The sequence below is a fragment of the Octodon degus genome, unplaced genomic scaffold (genome assembly GCF_000260255.1).
Source record: "Octodon degus isolate 3935 unplaced genomic scaffold, OctDeg1.0 scaffold00001, whole genome shotgun sequence".
NCBI lineage: Eukaryota > Metazoa > Chordata > Mammalia > Rodentia > Octodontidae > Octodon > Octodon degus.
Window position 1 is genome coordinate 6,744,971 of NW_004524577.1, and position 20,750 is coordinate 6,765,720.

At 51.1% G+C, this 20,750-nt stretch overlaps 1 protein-coding gene across 3 annotated transcripts in view; it reads right to left on the minus strand.

The window, feature by feature from the left end:
- The window catches only part of Gsg1l (GSG1 like), a 220,740-nt gene that overhangs the window by 138,053 nt on the left and 61,937 nt on the right, over positions 1–20,750 (minus strand). For all 3 annotated transcript variants that reach the window (XM_023709471.1, XM_023709475.1, XM_004622901.2), the window contains exon 2: positions 4,335–4,382. In XM_023709471.1, coding sequence (XP_023565239.1) covers positions 4,335–4,382 — 48 coding nt within the window. The remainder of the gene's footprint in view (positions 1–4,334; positions 4,383–20,750) is intronic.

Sequence of the window (20,750 nt, forward strand, 5' to 3'; positions counted from 1 at the left end):
AACAACAACAACAACAACAACAACAGCTGGAATGCCACTCGGTTGTGGGATGACTCATTACACAGCATTACCGTGGCTCTTGCTGACCAATACACCAGCTGGTCACAGGATTTGGTAGGAGGCTCTTGTCCCCACCAATAAGCAGCTGAGATTTTGAGGCCTGGGGAAGCCTGGAGGAGGGAGATGGGGAAGCAGGAGAAGCCTTTCTTCTGTATCCTCAGAATCCAGTTCATAGGAAGAGGCTGCTGCTGCTCACCCGCCTTCGCACAGGCAGGCATCTTTCGTCAGTTCCTCCCCTCTGCAGCTGATGAGCAGACCTTTGTTAGAGCACTTAGTCCACTCGGCAGCGCTGCTGGGAGGTGGGCAGAGCCCTGGATCCTCAAGGGCGAACAAGACACCTTTGCTGTTCAGAGGACCCTGAGCTTGTGAGGGAGAGGTGTGTGCAAGCCACCACTGTCATCTAATCTAATCTAGCTGTCCAGCTGCGAAAAGAGTTAAATAAATTGTCTACACGAGCTGGATATCACACAGTTGTTTCAACAAATGAAGGCGGGCTGGGAGTACAGCACAGTGGTGGAACACAAGCATGCGTGTGCACACAGAAAAATGAAAGCAAGTTCTACGTACTGATAGGAGACAAACGTTATACACACAGTATATACACAGGTACACACACATGTTACACGCAGATACACACATCTGGGTTTTTTTATAAGAACTAATAAACCATTAACAGAGAATATCTACAAAATTAGAGAAAAAGGAGGGCTACAAGGAAAGCCAACTTTTTGGCCCTAGCCTTCTAAGGTCAATTAAGACTCAGGACATATGAGAAATTGTACTGTAACGTCATGTACCTCGGTAGTGTCCCAAATTTTCTGATCAAGAAGATTATGGGGCCAAAGAGGAAAGTGATCGATGACATAGAGTGGGCCTAAGGAGAGTCACATGGGGAGAAGACACTCTCTCAGGCTTTCACAGAGAGCACATTGGCCAAGCAATGGCCGTGACTCATCCACATGGCTGCACTGATAAAGGTTCTACAATCTGAGGTACAGGATCTCAGGACAAATCCTGAGGGCATTTCATTGACCTTCTCAGACCAAAAAGCTACAACTCTTGTTGCATAGGTCCTGCTTTACCTTGGTCTTAACCATCCAGTAGAAAAGTATGAAGACGAAATATAAGAAATAAAGCCACGCTGTTAAGTTAAGCTGTGGGGGACTCAGGTCAATAATTTCTGACATTGCCAGTTAAACAGAAGACCCAATGCTATTATGGGCTACTGGACTCTTTTAGAATATTTTGCTGAGTTTACACACCTATAATATTCAATAACGGAACTTAGGAAAAATGGGGTACACTGATGAATGTCCGTTCTGTATCTGTGTATTCAAAGTGGTTGGGGTAGATATATAGTTGCATTGTCTTAATGAATAGAATGATTTGTTCTAATGGTGTTTGTAAATAGGATCACAAGTCCGCATCTTGTACAGCAATTAACCACTAAGAAGAATATATGCAGTGTATTATTTGTTGAAACTGTACTTCTGATTTGATTTGAAACTGTCTCATTGCTATCTGTTTATCAATAAAACTGTAGGAAAAAAAACAGAGAATATCTAAAAGTAAGATCGAAAGAATATCTAATCTCTAGCTTACACACTTAGAATTTCTACAGCAGGTCATGTGTACTTATCATAGCGCGATATGCAGAATTCTGGAAGGACAGTGTTCCCGGGGCAGGAACGACACTTGCAGAGGCCCCGGGACAGGCGCTAGCGTGGCTGAAGCTAGGAAGAGCCAGCATTTAGGAGCTGGAGTGCAGTGAGGGAAAGGAGTTGGCGGACCTCAGCCTGGGTTGCAGGGGCAGGTGGCGCTGGACCTTTTAGGCCACAGTGAGGAGCATGACTTTTATCCTGACGTGAGGAGAGCGGCAGGAGGGTTTTAAACAAGCATATCTTATGATATGATTTGTGCTTTTAAAAGATCATTCCGACTACCTAGAGAACCAGGACGCAAAAAGGGAAGCAGGCAACCGGGTAAGAGATTGCAGCAGAATCCAGAGAAAAGATGGTCACGGCCTAGGCTAGTGTAACACACGAGAGACACCCTCTGTCTGTGTGGAACACGAAACTAGGAGTTTCGGGCAAAGCGTTGCGCTAAGGAACCCGGAGGACGGACGCACATTTTGCTGGGGAAAGGCGGCGCGCAGACGCGGAAGCCGTGGGGAAGGGAGAGCCAGGAGCAGCGCCCGAGCAGGCGGAAGGCAGGATGGGCCGCAGTTAAGTCGGGAGCTTCTCCCCAGAACTCCCTGAACTCTCTCCCCAGAACTCAGGGGTCCCCAAGAGGATGCATGGGCTCAGGCCTCATGGGGGACGCCCTTCTATGACTCCCCTCGACTCTAGCTTCCTAGCACAAAACCCCTGCACTTAGGAGCTGGAGTGCTCAGGGGTGAATCCCAGCTCCCTTGCCTCCTCCCTGTATGACCACTCTGAGCCTCAGTTTCCTCATCTGTAAAAGACAGATGACACAGGTCAGGGTGTGTAAAGCAAGTTCCCGGCCCCTGGTAAACACCAGGTGAAAGGCCCCTGGCAGATGACAAGACGCCAGGACGAAGTCACGGCATGAGCACAGCTGCCCTGGCACCCGCAGAGGTGGCACTGCACAAGCTGCCCATCGCCCTGCCCCTCGCTGCCTCACCTGTGAATGGGGTGTGGGGTCCACATGTGGGCATCGGGGATCGGAGCCGATGGATGGTCTGTGTGCGCTGCAGCACTGAGGTGCGCGCTGGCCCGCGCCACCAAGCAGCCTGGCCACGGAGGAGCGCTAAGGCGCCTAAAAGGCCGTGAGTCTACGAAGGGCCTCCTGCCACTAGCTGTCCAGCAAGCAGCGCAGCCGCCTTGGAAATGTTTTATCTACACCGCCAGAATCAGAGCTGCCAGGCCCTAAGAGTGAAATCACACTTTTGGCCAGAAAGGCCAAAAGACTGGTTACGAGACTGCACGAATCAGGAAGAAGGGACCGCGGCGCCTGCACCTGCCGCGGAGCACCGGCACACGTATGGGCGTGCGCGTCCACATGTGCGTGCGCGGGCACAGGCAGCGCGCACAGCCCACGCGCACATTCTCAGGCACGTCGTGCACATGCGCGCACACGACGCACACACGTGCCCACGCAGGCACCTCGGCGCCCACGCACCTGCTCGCGCGTGTGCTGCTGGGCTGTGTTCCTCCATCAGATGCTTCACGGGCGGCCACGTGCAGCAGCCACCCGAGACGCAGGCACCAAGGAGCAGAGGGGCGGAGGAGCTGTCCCCACAGCCTCCTGCCTGCAGGCGCCTGTCCCTCAGGCGGGGCGACCCCTGGGCTGCAGCTCCTCAAAGAGATGCCTGCCACAACCTTCCTGGCACACAGTCCCTTGCCGCCTCTGCCAGCTCCTTGCGAGGGAGCCACAGACCCTGCCTCACCTGCCACGCAAGGCGGGTGGCCACGTGTCCCAGACTTGACACCTGCCTCTCTCTCCTCGCCCCGACGCCCAGGGCCCAGCCCTGGCTGAATTTCCAGGCCATCTGAAGAGACCTGCATACCTGTCTCAGTAGACCTTCTAGGTGACAGGGCAGGCAGACGGGGACAGGACCACCCTCCCCGATGTCTCTGTGGCAGGGGAGCCTACAACATTGTTTTTCCTGTTTTGCCATAAGTTTACAAAAAGCTGACATTGAAATTCGTGCAGCATTGCCAGCGTAAAGACTGTTTCCCAGCTCCTTTGTAGCAGAGTTTAGGTATATGACAAGTTCTGGGCCCGGAGGTAAGCTCAGGTGTTGGGTGGCAAATTCTGAGAACCTTGTATTTGCCCTGTAGCCTCTGCCCTTCCTCCATCGTACTGCCTGGAATGCAGATGTGAGGGCTGGTTCTCCAGCCACCATTTTGGATCATGAAGACACGGGCTCTGGGCTGATGCAGCAGGATGGCAGGGGCCCAGGTCCTGAAGGGTTCAGGCAGCACAGCCCCCTGGAACTGGCTCCTTGCAAACTTTTATGAACACAGTGGTAATTTCCTCCACTGAGGCTGGCTGTGCAGGCAAACCTAATCCTGACGGCTGTCTCTGCCACCTGAGCTATGAGCTCCCCCAGTTACAGCCCTGCATAGCTTTGGCGTCGCCGTTGTACTGGACTAAGAAGGTAATGACCCTCATGGGGTGGGGCAGGTGTCCCCCCACCAACTCCGCAAGGGACTCGGGCGCTGGGCAGCAGCTTCTCTGGCGTGGGGAGGTGGGAGGAGGCAACTCCGGAGCCTGGGGCTGGGGAAGCCACCCCAGGGTGAAGAGCTTACCTTTCTCGGATGCTGGGGCCAGGTCAATGAAGCTGCGGCATGTTTCTCCTTGAAGAGAAAAAGAAAACGCGATTTGAGCATGTGAGGGCAGATGTGGGCTCCGAGCCTGAGCCCGCCCCTCCCCAGCACCTTGCAGCGAGCCTAGCACCTTGCCCCTCCCCAGCACCTTGTCCCTCCCCAGCACCTTCCCCCTCCAGCACCTTGTTCCTCCCAGCACCTTGCAGCGAGCCCAGCACCTTGCCTCTCCCCAGCACCTTGTCCCTCCCCAGCACCTTGTCCCTCCCCAGCACCTTGCAGCGAGCCCAGCACCTTGCAGCGAGCCCAGCACCTTGTCCCTCCCCAGCACCTTGCCCCTCCCCAGCACCTTGCAGCGAGCCCAGCACCTTGCAGCGAGCCCAGCACCTTGCCCCTCCCCAGCACCTTGCCCCTCCCCAGCACCTTGCCCCTCCCCAGCACCTTGTCCCTCCCCAGCACCTTGCAGCGAGCCCAGCCTCTCTAACCCAGTGAGCTATGGAACCCTTCTTGCTAGCAGCGGTGCAGACACCAGGAGTGGCGAGAGAAGCAGTCCCCCTCCCCAGCCAGTCCGAGGGTGGTCTGCGGCCCCCTTCTCCCTCCCCCGCTGGCCAGGCCCCTCAGTCCTTGGGGGGCACAGCTTCCAGCCCTGCCTCGGCCCCTCCTCACTGCCACTCCAGGCCTGTGTTCCAGGCTGCTGCTCCAAGCGCCCGCCTCCTTTGGGACACCGTTGAGGACGCAGGCCTTCCTCCGGCAGGCCCCCCACCACCTCGCACGCCCATCTCGCCCTGCTCCTCAGGGCTGGCATGGGGCTCCACTCCACCTGAGGCCTCCACACTGCCACTCTGTCTAGAACACACCACCCCTCGACACTCACAGGGACCCCGGCCCTCGCCCTTCTAGGGGACACCCCATCTCTCTCAGGAGTCTGCCTTTGACCATGAGATTTCTTCGTTCCTTTTCTTTTTCTTTTGCACCACTGGGGTTGAACCCAGCATCCTCCCACGGAGCCGTGTCCTCACCCCTTTTCTGTTTTGAGACAAAGCCTCACTAAATTAAATCACCCAGGCTGGGCTTGAACTTGTGATCTTGCTGCATCAGCCTTGGTTGGCTATTTATTAATGCCAGCTTACACACACACACACACACACACACACACACACACGCACACACACGCCAGCTGAAAACCCCTTCAAGGCAGGGGCTCCATCCTTAACGCTTCCAAGCTCAGTAAATGGCACCTCCACCCTCCCGAGGCGCAGGCCCAGAGCTTGGCAGCGCCCCGTTTCTGTCTTCCTTTCACACCAGCAGCTGATGTGTAGCCCCAGTTTCCAGGGACCTCATGGTCCCATCACATCTCCCACATGTGCCAGCCCAGGTGCACCCTCTCATCTTCAGTCCCTCCCCGCCCCAGACCAGCCCTGAGTGGCCCCTGAGAATACGGCGACAGGCAGCCGTAGCCTGGTCTCAGAGCACTTGTGCAGGCGTCCCCCATGTAAGATGTGAAAACAGGAAATGTCTCCCTGTGTGCGCAGACTCCATTTCCTGGTGGAGAATCAGACTGGGCCTTGGACACCCCACAGGGCAACCCTCGCCTCACAGGGCAGGCAGATGCATCCCTTGGGTGGGCAAGCACCTGCCTTCCTCCTGGCCTCCCTTACGGCTGCAGACAGCCACCGAAACACGGGCTGGGGGGACCTTAGTGTGAGTTGACAGCCTCTGGCTTAAAGATGTCACTGCAGATCTCAAAGAGGAGATGGAGTCAGTCAAAATGGAACCATTGTGGATTAGATCAGAGAAAAGGGACCTGGAAGCTTCCAGCGACTCTCACTCAGCGCAGTGTCTGCTTGGAGCTTCCAGAGCTCGTCCCGAAGGAGGCCGGCGAAGCCCTCAGGCGTGCCCTGCAGCCCCGCGTTAATGCAAAGGCAGAGGACGGAAGGCAGAGGACTGATCGTGAGAGCCTCAGGTGCCCCGCTAAGGGGCTGCCACCTCCCTTCACTCATTCTGTGATGGCCATTCTGTCCCTCCTACCAGGGGACCCCAAGAAGGATAAAAATGAAGAAAACAAAGTTTTGTGCTAGATTTTGAGTGCTTTCTTTTTTTTTTAAGAAAGAACTTTAATGTTGCATAGTTTTCTCAAAAGCTCCATCGAGATAAATTTAAAGGGCAAATTCAGACCAGCACCCCAGACATGCTGCTGAGGGCATTTTTGTCTTTGTTGGCACCCTCCTACATGAAAGCTAAAATTAACATGGGGCCAGTGGTGCACACTTGTAAGCCCAGCCATCTAGGAGGCTGAGGCAAGGGGGCTGCAAGTTCAAGCCCAGCATGGGCAATTTAGCAAGATGCTGTCTTAAAAACACAGGCTTAGCAGGGGGGCATAGCCAGGTAGAGGAAGGCTTAGGCAAGGGTCACAAGTTCAAACCTAACCTGGGTAGAGACTTAGCAAGACCCTGTCTCAAAATAAAAAATTAAAAAGGGCTGAGGGTGTAGCTTAGGGTGAAGGTGCTGGGTTCCATCCTCAGCATCTAAGAGACAGACAGACAGACAGACAGACAGACAGACAGACAGACAGACACAGAGAAAGACATGAAAAGGAAAGGAACTGAAAGTACAGCTCAGTACAAACAAAAATTAAATTAAAATTTATTTTATAACTGTACTGGTATAAAGGTGAATTTTTTTATGTTATGCTATTTATTTATCTTTTTATTATTTTTTTTTTGAGGTACCGGGAATTGAACTCAGGACCTTGCACTTGCCAGGCAAGTGCTTAAAAGTGAATATGTTAAGAATTACATATTTTCTTTGTCTGCAAGTTCAATCCTTTTTTCTCTTCTAATTTTAAAAGAAGTGAAAGCCTCTACACAGGCCTGCGAGAGTGCAGGGGGCCGGCTTGGTCCCGCAGCCTGAGGCAGACCGGACCCCACCCTCCGCCACAAATCTTGCTCTCGCAGGACCAGGCTGCCTGGGAATATTTAAGATTTATGTGCAAGTCACTTGCCTTCTTTCTTCTTTAACAGTTTGCTGGAGATATAATTCAAATGCCGTGTAATTAATCTATGTAAAATGTACATTTCAATGATTTTTTTTTTTAGAGCATTTTTATTGTATTCACCAGGTTGGGTGGCCCTCACCAATTTTAGATCGTCTTTATCACCCTACGAAGAAGTTCCGTACCTGTTAGCAGTCGGATCTCACTTCCTCCAGCCCCGCCAACCCCCAGCACAGCTAATCTAGTTTCTCCATCTATTGATTGCTCTGGTCTGGACATTGCACATAAATGGAATCGTGCACTCTATGGTCTTTTGAGACTGGCTTCTTTCACTCAGCGTAATGTTTTCCGGGATTAGCCGTAAGGTACCCTGCATCAGGACTTCCATTTCATTTGATGCCATTCTATAGATGTGCAGTTGCCCTCCCTTCTCTGTGGCTTTGTGGGGGATTTTTTGTTTTGTGTGTTTGTTTGTTTTGCAGTTTCTATTACCTCCTGTGTTCAACTGGGGACAGAAAATAATAAAGGGGAAGTTGTGGGGATTAAAAAATACCCAGATGTTTTTGATGGTTCACCACTCTGAGTAACAACAGAACCGGATAGTTGGTCCTGCCCAGGATGAAAGCCATCCCTTTGTGCAACGTAGCCTCACTGTGCAGGACACTAGCTGCCTGTGGGTCGCTCAGTGGCCATCTCAGCTATTGGATCCCCCATCCCAGTGTCGCAGGGCTTGTGTTCCAAAAGCCCTTATTTTGCTTAATGATGGTCCTACAAGCAGGCATGCGAAGAAGGCACGAGAAACACAGAAGGACAGACGAGCTCCAGTGCTACGGCACAATGCCCAGAGCAGATAGGGAGACAAAGTGAACACACATGTTTCAATGCTACCAAATATTTCAGGTCTTGGAGCCCCCTGCCAATCCCCTGGAGCTAGAAAGAGCCTACTGTACTGCAAACACTAGAGATGGCTATTTGACCTTGTTTCCACTATTTGGCTATGTATAAACATTCACATTACAAGGTATTTTATGAACAAGTTTTTGTTGCTCTTGAGTATATGCCTGGGAGTAGAATTACTGAGCCTTGTGGTAACTCTGTGGTTAATCTTTTGAGGAAATGTTAGGCTGTTTTCCAAAGCCACTGCAGCGTTTCACATCCCTACTAGCAACGTGTGAAGGTTACAACCTTACCTCTTTGCCAACATTTGTTACTGTTCATCTTTCCCCCCCCCCCACGGAAAGTGGTCCTTGCCGGTATCTTCTTATAGTTTGATTGACAGTCTGCTTGTCTAATGACAAATGATGTTGCCTCTTTCTCATGTGCTGATCAACCAATGAAATATCTTTTTTGGAAAGATATATTCAGAGTCTGTCCATTTTCAACCCGAGTTATCGTTTTATTATGAGTTGTGGATGTTCTTTATAGAGTCTGCCTGAAAATCCTTGACTAAATGTCTGACTTGTAAACATTTTCTCCCACTCTGCATGTTATCTTTCCCCTGTCTTAATGATGCCATTTGACCTACAGGAGATTTATGTTTTAATGACATCCAGTTAATCTTTTGTTTTCTTTTGTTGCCTGTGTTCTTGGTATCCTATCTAAGAAGGCTTTGCTTAACCCAAGATCATGAAGATTGACTCCTTTTTTCTTGGAGTTTTAACTCTTCTACTTATAACTGATTTATTAATATGACAAATAAAAGGGAACCTGCCTGCCCCGCCCCCGGGGTGCGCTGAGACAACAGTTGAGCCTGGGCGTGGTGGCACGCTCCTGCAATCCCAGCACTTGGGAGGCTGCAAACAGGAGAATCACTACAAGTCCCGTCTATGTAGTGAGACCCTGTAGTCCCTGTAGACCCTGTCCTAATTTTTTTTTTAAAAGGAACCAACTTCACTCTTTTGCATATTATTCTAGCAGTATTTGTTGAAGAAAAACAATTGTTTCTCCACCAAATTTTATTGGTACTCTTGATAAATTATTTGCCTATAAGTGTATTTGTTTGATGCCCTTAGTACCTTTCAATTGGTCTATTTGTTTATCAAACACTGGTCCTACATTGTCTTGTTAGCAACTCTGATTTTTAAGTTCATCTTGGCAATTTTAGGTTTCTTACCTTTTGCTATGAATTTTAAGCTCAACCTGTCCATTTCGACCAAAAAGCAAGTCGGAATATTTTTGTCATTACACTGAAACTATAGATTAGTAGGGGAGATAGCCCAGCGGAATAAGCACCTGCCTGCCAAGTGCAAGGCCCTGAATTCGATTCCCAGTAACAAAAAATAAATAAATAAAACCAAAAACTATAGATCAATTGAAAGAGTCTGACCATTTTACCAATTTAAAATCTTCCAATCGGGCCAGGGAGATGGCTCAGTAGGATAAGCACTTGACTGACAAACGCAAGGATCTGAGTTCAATCCCCGGTTCTGCCAAAAAAAAAATAATAATAATAATAAAATAAAATCTTCCAATCTATGAACACAGAGTGCCTTTTCAGCTACATGGATCTACTCTAGTTCTATCAACAATGTGTTGTACAACTATAGATTTTTGCACTTCTGTTAAATTTTTTCCTTATTATTTTCTTGTTTTGATACTCCAAATAAAACTTTATTCTTAATTTGATTTTTGAAACTTCACTGCTACTGTGTAGAAATATAAGTTCTTGGACTCTGCAATCTCACTGAACTTACTTATTAGTACTAACAGTTTTTAATGGATTCTTGGCATTTGTGATGCAAGATCACGTCATCCTCAAATAGAGATCAATTTGCTTCTTCCAATCCTCATCTCTTGTTTCTTTTCCTTGACCAACTGTTTTCTCTAAGACTACAATATAATGCTGACTAAGAGCAGACATTCTCACCTTGCGGTCGGCAGTGCTCTTCTTCTTCTTCTTTTTTTTTTTTTTTTTTTTTTTTTTTTTTTTTTTTTTTTTGGGAAGGGTTTACAGGGTGTTCAGGGTCTCACTACTAGATCGGACTCCTAATGATCCGCCTGTTTACAGCCTCCCAAGAGCTGGGATTACAAGCTTGCACCACCACGCCCAGTTGCAACTGCCGACTCAGTGCGCCCCCCGGGAGGTGGGGCCAGTACGGCAGATCCCCAGGGATCAAACCCCCCGCCCCTGCACCTGCTTGCAGGCACTTTAATCCGCTGAGCTATTTGGCCAGCCCTTGGCATGCTCTGTCTTACACCATTAAGTCTGTGTTTGGTCGGCTGTGGACTTCTCATTTATGTCCTTTATCAAGTAACACCCTGTTCCTAGTTGGTGGAGCAGTCTTATCATTAAAGGGCATTTCCACTTCTATTTTAACTCACTTCTTAGAATCTCCATTTAAAACAAATAAGGGCTGGGGAAATAACTCAGTTGCATAAGTGCCTGCCTGGGAAGCACAAGGTCCTGAGTTCAATCCCCCGCTCCGAAACTGGGAATGGTGCCGCATGCCTGTGATCCCAGCACTAGGGAGGCTGAGACAGGAGGATCACTCCAAATCTGAACTGCATAGCGAGACCCTGTACCAAAAAATAAAACTTAAACAATGTGAGGCTCTACATGTGCAGTGACTTGCCCAATAGCACACAACCAGGAAGTCGCAGAACAGGACACAACCAGGTCCACAGACTCCAACTCCATGCCCTAAAAATAAAATACTCCCAACTTTTTATTCCTGGTTGCTATGTCAGACTCTGCTACCAGAGCCAGGTGCTGCATGTAGCAGTTGGGTACTGTAAGGATTCCCTATGCATGTGAGGGAAAGCCACAGGGGCTAAGTAAATGGCCTTCGCACTTCCAGGTCTGCTACGTGGATCTGGCTCAGCAGAAAACGTCCCAGCAGATACGGTCAAACAGCCCACACCGTCTGTGCGGGGCAAAGCTGTGATGGAAGGGAACATCACAGGTACAACAGGAGGAAGATGGGATGCTTCAGCGGCTGTGAGTGTAGCAGCTGAAATCTACAGCCAAGAGAGGATTTCCCCCCCGCACATCCTTGGTCTCCATGATAAGGTTTAACTAAGCGTTGGTGAGAAAGACACTGAACGGCACCATATTGACTTACTGCTACTAGAAGTGACCCCACTGTGTCAGCCACAATTAAGTTGATCCATTTAAATAAGGGGTTCACTCTGGGTTTCAAACTGAAGACAAGTGGTCGCTTCTCTCCATCACACGTGCTTGAGCCCCTGGCTGACAATTAGCTCCCAGAGCGGCAATGGCGGTGTACCATCTTGAACCACGGGATATGGAAGAGGGGAAGGATCCCAAAGGTCACTTTATCTAAGTGATCATAGCCCTTAGAAGCTCAGGCCCCACTAATGGAGGCTTTGATTTGATTGGTTAGGGTTTAAACCTCAGTAGGGTTCAAAAGTCCCCCCAGTGGATGAACCTAATGTGCACCCAGGGCAAGAATCACACTCCAGTCTGACTCACGAGAACTGTGCCTTCAACAATGGAAAAGCAATAGGGAGCGACTTCGGAGACAGCCCATATTATTCTGTGGGTGATTTTTCCAGCAACAGCCGCTGTGGTAGGATAGCTCAGTGGTTACACCTCTAAGTGCTGCTTCTGCCGTGCCCCACTGCCACCCCACTTGCACCCTGTCTTCCTGCTCCTCAGCTTCCTTGTTGTTGCCATGCAAGGGCCCCTGTTGAGGTCTTGTGCAAGAGTGCAGACCCAGCGCTGGGCAGGGAGGGCGACTGTCACCACCTGCACTCTCTTCTGCACGTGGTCACAGCAAACATGGGACAGAGCACTCTGCAGTCCAAGGAGGGGGCAGGAGTCACACACGGAGGCATGCACTGGATCAGAGCAGGGATTCCAGAGCCAGGCCTGCCCGGTTTCAGCCTGGCTCCACCACTTACTGTGGCCATCACTAGCCCGTGCACAGCGCCTGGAAACCAGCAGCAGGAGGGAGAGGAACCAGAGGGTTCTCCTGAAAGTTCTGGAAGCTTCTTACCACCCAGGGCCTGGGAGGCCTCTGCTGGGCCTGGAGCAGTCCCTGCATATTCACACCCATCATGGCCTTGAAGGGAAACTTCCACCCTCACCAGCACACCCCGCCCCCCACAGGGGCCAGTGGGCAGCAAAGGCTAAGGCAGCCGACAGGTGCGAATCCACGTGCTGACCATCTGGTCCAGCCAGGGGCAGAGACGAAGCAGGCGGCTCCCTGCAGGGGCTCACTGGCTGCTGCTGGGGGTGCGAGGACAGAGCGAGGTGCCAGCGACCCTTCCCACCCAGGTCTACAGGCGCAGGCCAAGGACAGGAGTCTGAGTCTGGTTTATGCCTTTGTTCTCTTGTTTAATGTCTGGGTTGCCTGCAAAAGGTGCTGTGGGCTTTTTCCACGTTGTGGGCTTTTGTTTACGTGTCCACGTGTGTGAAGTGTGGGTGTGGCTGGTGCAGACCAGGCTGGAGGCTGCGTACCTCGGATCCTGTCAAATTTCCTTCTCCTTCCTGTTACCAAATCCTGGGAATCAAAACCACGTCATGCAGTGATCTGCATGTGTTTGATTTTGATTGCTGAAAAAATACTTCCAATTACTAGCACCGATGCTTTGCGTGCATACGATGTATCCCACCAGTCTTCACTATATGCCAGGTGCTGATCTAGGTGCTCAGGAGACAGCAGTGAGGCAGAGGGTGAAGCCCAGGCCTCCCTGTGGGGTCTGTTTCCACTGTGGATGTCCTTTTTTGGGGGGGGAGGGAAGGGTCTACAGGGTATTCAAGGTCTCACTCCTAGATCAGACTCCTAGTGATCCACCTGTTTACAGCCTTCTCCAAGAGCTGGGACTGTAGGCGAGCACCAAGACGCCTGGTCTCAATTGCCATCTCGGTGTTCCCAGGGGCGGTGTCGGCATCGCAGGGGATCGAAACCGTGTCCCCTGTGCCTGCAGGCACTTTAATCTACTAAGCTACTTGGAGACCACCACCACAAGAGGGCCCTCTGCAGGAGGGGAAGCCGTGGCCAGCACTCCTGAGGCAAAGGTAGGGCAGAAACACAGCACTGGAATGTTTTGAGCTGGTCCAAGAGGGAACAGACAAAAACAAACAAGACAGATCTGAGCTAGAGGCAGGGGCCATGGGGCAGCCACTAGAGTCTCACGCTCTGCTCTCCACGAGGACTCTGAGATGCCGAGGTCACCTGGGACGTGTGTGGTGGGCTCTAACTTCCCTCTCTGCTGCCCTACGCTGTGGATTCCCATTCGCCTCCCCGCCTTTCCTGACCCTGCCTTAGTCCCCTGAATGAACAGTGTTTTACCAGGATGTCTCTCAATGCAGCCCGCCCCCACCTCCAGGACGGCACAGCCAGGTGGAAGCTGAGTTTGTCATGTTGCCCTAGATCCAAGGTCTGATGACTCCAAGGAGACTATCATGGTCTGAAGACGACCATGCCCATGTATTACAGGCATGATGCCCAGTGCAGCGAGGTCTAAACATGGGGTCCAGGCGGGTAACTGGATCACAAGATGCTGACCTCATGGGTGGATCCGTCGAGGAGCTCGCAGCTGGCACCTATGGGGATGGGGTTTGTTGCAGGAAGCAGGTCCCTGGGGCAGTGCCTGTGAAGCGACAGCCCTCCCTATCCCCATCCTCTCTGGCTCTTTCAACCTCTCTCTGCTCCCCAGCTGCCGTGAGGGGAGCGGTTTTTTTCCACTGTTCCCTGCCACCGTGTTATTCGGCCTTGGGTCCAAAGCAAGGCAGCTAATCCTGGGCTGAAATCTCTGAAACCAACAAGGCGAAGTCAATTTGTCCTCTTTATTTTGCTTTTCTCAGGCATTTGGCCACAAGGATGAAAAGCCGAGTCACCCAGAGAGTCCAACGCAAGAAGCAGGCACATGACCTGCCGCAAATCACAGCAAATCTGTGTGAGGTCAGTGTCCCTGACCATTTTACAGGGGAAAGAACTGAGGCTCCAGGAGGCAAAGCCAGCCTCTCTAGGCCACACAGCTATGAAGTGGCAGAACTAGGATGTGGACCTGGGGCAGTGTCTCCCCATGCTGTAAGGGACTGATGCGCCCAGGAGTGAGGCTGGTTTCCAAGCCAGACAGGTGGTCAGCAGAACAGCTTTTTAAGGCATTGTCTAATGGGAAGTCGCCATCTTTTACAAAAGTTGGAAGATTAGTTTTATAAAAGCCTCACAGAGTCAGCCAGATAGCTCAGCAGACTAAAGCACCTGCTTAGGTAGATGCAGGGACCAGGGTTCGATCCCTGGGATGCAGTGTTGGTCCCGCCCCCAGGGCGACGGAGATGGCGACAGAGACTGGGCATGGCAGAGTGCACCCATAATCCCAGTGCTTGGGAAGCTGAAAACAGGAGAATCCCTGAGTCTGATCTGTGTAGTGAGACACTGTCGGCCCTGTACTAAATACATAAAAAAATAAATAAAAATAAAACCTCACAGCCCCTTGCCCAGGTTCAGCAACTGCGACCTCAAGGCTGGATATTCTGACCCACATACATACCCACGGGGGTTATTTTGAAACAAATGCCAGATGCTGGATCTGGAAGATCCTTGAGAAGATATTGAAAGAGGCAAATGGAAAGTCCTCTCTCTGAGACCCTGTGGCATCTCATGAGGCTGTTGGCTTTGGCACCATGGGTGGGAAACATAAACCCCAAGGGGCTCGGCGGCTCCCCACTCCCACCCCAGCCCCGCCCCCGCCGGCTCCTCTGACCTCTGCTGCTCCGCCTGGCCGGGGCATGGAGGCCCAGAAAGTAAGCTAGCCCAGAGCTGCAGCCTCAGCTGTCAGCAGGCCTGTCCCTCCTCCAGCCAAAGGGGGCCTGGCACAGATCCTTGGCAGAAATGCGGCTTCCAGGAATCCGCCACGGAAACGCTGGCTGGGTGGAAGCAGCTCGCTCTGGCTCCACACCCAGGCCCCGTTCCAGGAATCTCTCCAAGGGTTCCCTCTGGGGCCTGGTCTAATTGAAAACAGAGCGTGTGTGTGAAGTCGGCCCTGGGACACAGGTAAACAGGAGGCCTGGCAGGGTGAGCTCCCCAGTTTCCCACGGGAAAAGAGGTTTCCCATGGACCTGAGTTCAAATCCCTTCAATGCTAGCTGTGAGAAGTTATTAATTTATTTGATAGGAGAGTTCTTTGATCAGCAGAGGATCATTCCAGTCTCCTGGGCTGACTTAGGGTTAAACGGGAGGTGGGTATCAAACAGGGTGTCTTCCAGGAGGATTTAGGCCAGACAACATCAGTTCTGTACTTTAACACCCATGTCCTGGGGTCATTTCTGTCTTAGGTCTCCCTCCTTAAAGGGCAAGTGCTCTAAATCTAAAGGTTTGGACTTAGCCACAGAATGAGAGCTCAAATCCATCCTCTATCTCCTTCTAGCCATGGAATCCAATCCAGTGGTTTTGCCTCTCTGAGCCTTTTCCTAACCATCCAAGTGGAAATAAGCCAAATCATCACCCTGCCTCCCTGGGGAATATAGTCCTAGACCCCCCTGGAGACCCGAGACCACAAAGAATACCAATCTCTCTCTATACTGCTTTTTCCTAGACATACGTATTTGTGCATAGAAATAAAGTTTAGCTCTTAAATTCATCATGGTAGGAGATCAATAACAACAGCTAATGATGAACTAGAATAATTATAACAACATATTATAATGAAAGTTGTACGAATATGGTCTTTCTCTCTTGTACAAGATACTATGTTGGTCTAGCTTATAACCCTGTTGGCTATAAGATAACTAACAGGCAGGTAGCTTATACAGGGTGGATACTCCAGAAGAAGAGACAATTCACATCTTGGGAGGGGCGGATTGGAAGGCTCGAGATTTCTTCGTGCTACTTAGAACAGCTCCTATTTGAAAACTTGTGGATGGCTTATTTCTGGAATTTTCTGTTGAAGAGTTTCAACTCTGCTTGAGCATTGGTGACTGACAAAGCCATGGATAAAGGAGGACAACTGTCTTTGGATTCCAGACTCACCAAAGAGATCAAAACAGAAGCAAGTATGAGAATACTTGCCATGAGTCAGAGCTGTTTTTCATTTCTTCGCTGGATCCCAGGTGGGAGACGTGTGTCACTTTCCCCAAGAAGAGCCTGAGCATCTTCCCAGGCCAAAAGCAGAAAGCTGTGATTCCTCAACCTGAGTTGAGCAGGTGGAAGGACCTGGCAGGGCCGTGGCAGAATCAAAGGAGGGGGCCAGAGGCCGCCGCCCGGCACCGGCAGAAGGTGTGTGGAGCGTTGCCAGTTGGCCGAGTCGCCCTTGGCATGGGCACACAGGAGCCCAGGTCTTGGTTGGCAGCGGGAGGAGAGGACGCTGGGGCGCCTGGCAACCTCGGCCGGATCCGTACTTCCTGGGTCAGAGCGTCGTGACTTAACGCGTGGCCCAGCAGATGGAGTAGCTGGTGCTTCTCTGCAGCAGGAATGGGGAGGCGCCGGGACAGAGGGACACCAGCCTCAAAGTCAGCCAACGAGCGGCATGTGCTAGCATGGACGTTGGGCGCTCTGTGCCAAGCCCCGTTCTAGTGTGAATTTAATTAGCTTGGTTGTGGTACTGAGGACTGAACCCAGAGCCTCACCACTGAGCAACATCTCCAGCCCTTTTTAAATTTTGACACAAACTTTTACTAAGTCCGTAAACGGCCTAGGCTGGGCTCAAACAAGCAGTCTTCCTGCCTCAGCTTCTCAGAGTGCTGAAACTGTAAGTGTGTGCCACCACACTCACTGGTTAACACCTATAGCTCACCAGCACTTGCAGTAGTCCTGGGAAGCAGACGCTGCGATCACCTGCCACATTACAGATTGAGGACCTGAGGTACGGAACACTGAGTCCTTCGCTTCATCCAACCCCACAAGGCCAGGGGAGGAGGCAGGACTCATATCCAGTCCGGCCAGTGTCTGGGTTTGGACTCTGAGCCAAGCAGGCAAGTTTGAGACAACTCTGTCCCTCCGCAGGAAATCTCAGGGGACATCATACACAGCGAGAAAAACCAGCAGCTTCCAGCAGTGGCTGTATTTTGAGGGCCCCGGATGAGAGTCCCCCACCTGGCTGGTCTCGAGTTAGGCGCTGGTTCTGAGACCCAGCTCTCCCACGGAGCCTGGCCTGTGGACAGATGCCCGGGTCCCTTCTGTCTCACGTGGCTGCTTCCCACTTGCTGGGAGGGCACAGAAGGCCCTGGGCGTTTCAGGGCCCCACGCAGCAGGACCGATGAGAAGCGACAACATTAGCCGACTGGCAAGAGGAGTTCGCACATCCTCGCCGGCTGGGCTCAAGGAAGTCAGGCTGGGGGCGGGCGGGAGAGGAGAACGCCAAGCGAGCTCGAGCAGAACCTCTTCTCTAGCTCTCCGGGCTGGCGGCAGAGTCTTGGCAAATGCCGCCTTGGAATCCTCAGGAGGCTTCTGCCAGTTCAGCTGACAGGGCAGCAGATGGCACACACTTATTTGCTGATGATATTTTGATTTATTTATCTCTTACAGATGGTACCAGGCCTTGGTTTCTGGCAGGAGTCCAGAGAGCAGGTCAACTTTCTGGGGAGAATCATTTCTACAAGCAGAGGAAAACTGAAGACTGAGGTCTTACCTGGCATCACGACTGGCACCAGCACAGCTTCCAGACACTCCCTGCTTGGGCATTGAGGGTATTGTGGGTAAAGCAGAAGGATGACTCTATTCTAAAGAGTCAGAGAGCCAAAGAACCCAAACGCTTATCTAAAATTAACAATAGAGTGATTAAATGAAAGAGGCTCATACTCACAGATTCAAGTCTTAATTCTGTTGCTTACAAAATCTGTGGCCACGCTGGACTTTTTGGGTCTTAGTTTACACATCTATAAAATGGGTATAATTCTTATCGATTGCCCCCACACACACACACACAATGATAGAAACAGCCAGTTGTCTACCAAAAAAAAAAAAAAATGTGCTACTCCTTCTGGAATGTAGAATGCTGCTAAGAGGTGGCTGTCTAGCTTGATAGGAGATTTCCCAGCATGCCTTGAAGCGGATGAGATCACGTGATGGTTCTTGCCTATGTGACTGGCATGAGCACTTCCCATGAAGAGGGAAGAGGGCGTGCTTTCTCGTCACTCTTCCTCTCAGACACAGACGGCTCCAAGGTCTGTAGAGTCACAGTGTGGAACGTGCCTGGTCCCGAAGTCACAAGGTGTTGCCACGCACCGGGACTCCCCATACTGAAGCAAAAATACATGTCTGTGTAGTCTGTGCACAGGAAGGGGCTGATTTGTTACTGCAGCCCTTGTTGCCCTGTACGTAGGCTGGCTGGGGGTCAGATGAGATGTATGTGTCAGACACCGCAGCGTGAGGAGAAGCCAGTAAGTCCTTGTTGTTACTGTCACCAGCCTTTTCTGAGAAAGCCCATAAGTAATGGATATTGGGATGTTTTGTGTCATCCCATATGTTGAGTCTGGATTAAGAAAGACACACGTCTTTTCCCCAAACTTTAGCCTTAATTTGCCCTTATCTGTGCCATTAGGAACCATTCACAGCCTGTCCCATCTCACTGCATGTTTTGAAAGGGAAATTTTAAAAGGAGGGAGCGGCTATGGACTCGTGTTATGAAGCAGGCTGCGGCTGACTCAGGGATCGCGCCTGTGATGATTGCAGCCTGTTCTTCCTCTGCAGAAATGCCCAGCTTGGCGCGGGATGGACGGAAGGACTTGGGGACCTCAGCTTCCAGATGCAAAAGCCAAGAGCCAGGAGGGTCCCTGAGTGGCCCTTGTCATCATGAGTCAGATGAGGCCAACAGAATCTGGGGCCCAAGGCCTCTGCCTTCTGTTATGGCTTGTGTCTAGTTGTCCCCCCAAAGCCTCATGTAAGTTATGGGGCAGATGGCTGGAGGATCAAGCAGTGGCTTGAGGGGAGGGGCCAGAGGACCAGGGCGGGGCCGAGGGGCGGGGCCAGAGACACAAACCATCATACTGGCTAGCCTGTGCTTTCTCAGAGGTGTGACTCTTCCTCCGGTCATCCTGGACACGGCAGTGCCCCAGCCTCTCTTCCAGATCCTGTAGCACAGGATGACACTGTCTCATGGTCATGCTATGTAATTCAGGCTGCTTTAAACTAGGAAACCTCCAGTAACTGTGAGCTAAATAAACCTTTCCTTCCCTAAGCTTGAGTGTGGGGTATTTGTCCCAGCAACGAGAGAAGAGTAACTAAAGAACAACTAAACAATCCAGAAGCAGCTGTGGGAAGGTAAGGAGCCCCCCATGCCGGGCACCGAGCTAACACCCAGCTGCCTTCGCTTATCTAATTCCCTAAAAGCCTTGGAAAGAAATGCTATCATTGTTTCATTGTACGGATGAGGAAACTTAAGCTTGGGAAGGTTAAGGCGAGGGGCCCCCAGGCATCCCACCTCCAGAGCCCCAACCTTCCATCAAGTCTGGAGGGATGGAACTTCTTAGAAGGATTCAATTGATTCCTTGATGCCCAGGGAACAGACCTCTGTTTTACACACACACACACACACACACACACACACACACAGTCCAGACTCAGCAAAGCCATCCAGGGGGCATTAAACTTCCCAGGGGTGAAAGGAGACAAAGGCTTGGCCCACCATACTGCAAGGTCACCAACATACCCCAGCAGCTGGTGGCAGACTGGGCCCGGATTCCACAGAGGCCCGTGGTGGGGGATGTGGTATTGAATTACACGGAGTTCCTCCATGGGAAACGGTAATCCTCCAGACCCCCTCCCAGCCCATTCATTCCTGGAGAGATGGTTGGCGCAAGCCTGCTTTTAGCGTTCCTTGCTAATCTCCTATTTTTAAAAGGGAATAAGGGGGCAGGCACCAGGGGGTAAAGGTGCGGGCCAGGGTCGCAGTGGAGAGAAGGACAAAAAAAAGTAAAGAGAGAAAAAGACAACCTACCCAGCTAGCATTGAGAACATTGTTTATGTTTTATGTACACACACACACACACACACACACACACACACACATTTCCTCTATTTTAGGCAACTTGTACTGCTTTTCCGATTCTAACTGTGATATAAAGCTTTCCTTTTAAATCCACTTATGTGAGGAAAACGTGAGCCCACATAAACCCTAAACGCATCATAGTAGAACGAGGGGTGTGTAGCCAGGAAGAAATCTATAAAGGTCTAAGAGAAGTCTCAGAGACCCTGGAATCAAAGAATTCTGTGCTTCTAGGCCGGCGCTCACCAAGCGCTCGCAGGGCCCCCACCCTGCACGAAATCGGAGGACCCTCCAGGTCATGGTTTATGCGGGAGGCTTTCCCTGGAGTCGTGCGGCGCACAGCCTGTGTGAATGTACACAGCAGCCGCGGATATTTTTAGAGTAACAAATATCTCCAACATATGAAGGAAGAGAGATAATCTTCTGACCAGCTGGTCTGAAATTGGCAGCCAGAGTTCCTCACTCGAAATGATGTTATTTTCTGTACGTGATCCCCGACAGCGTCCCGAGCTCAGCGCC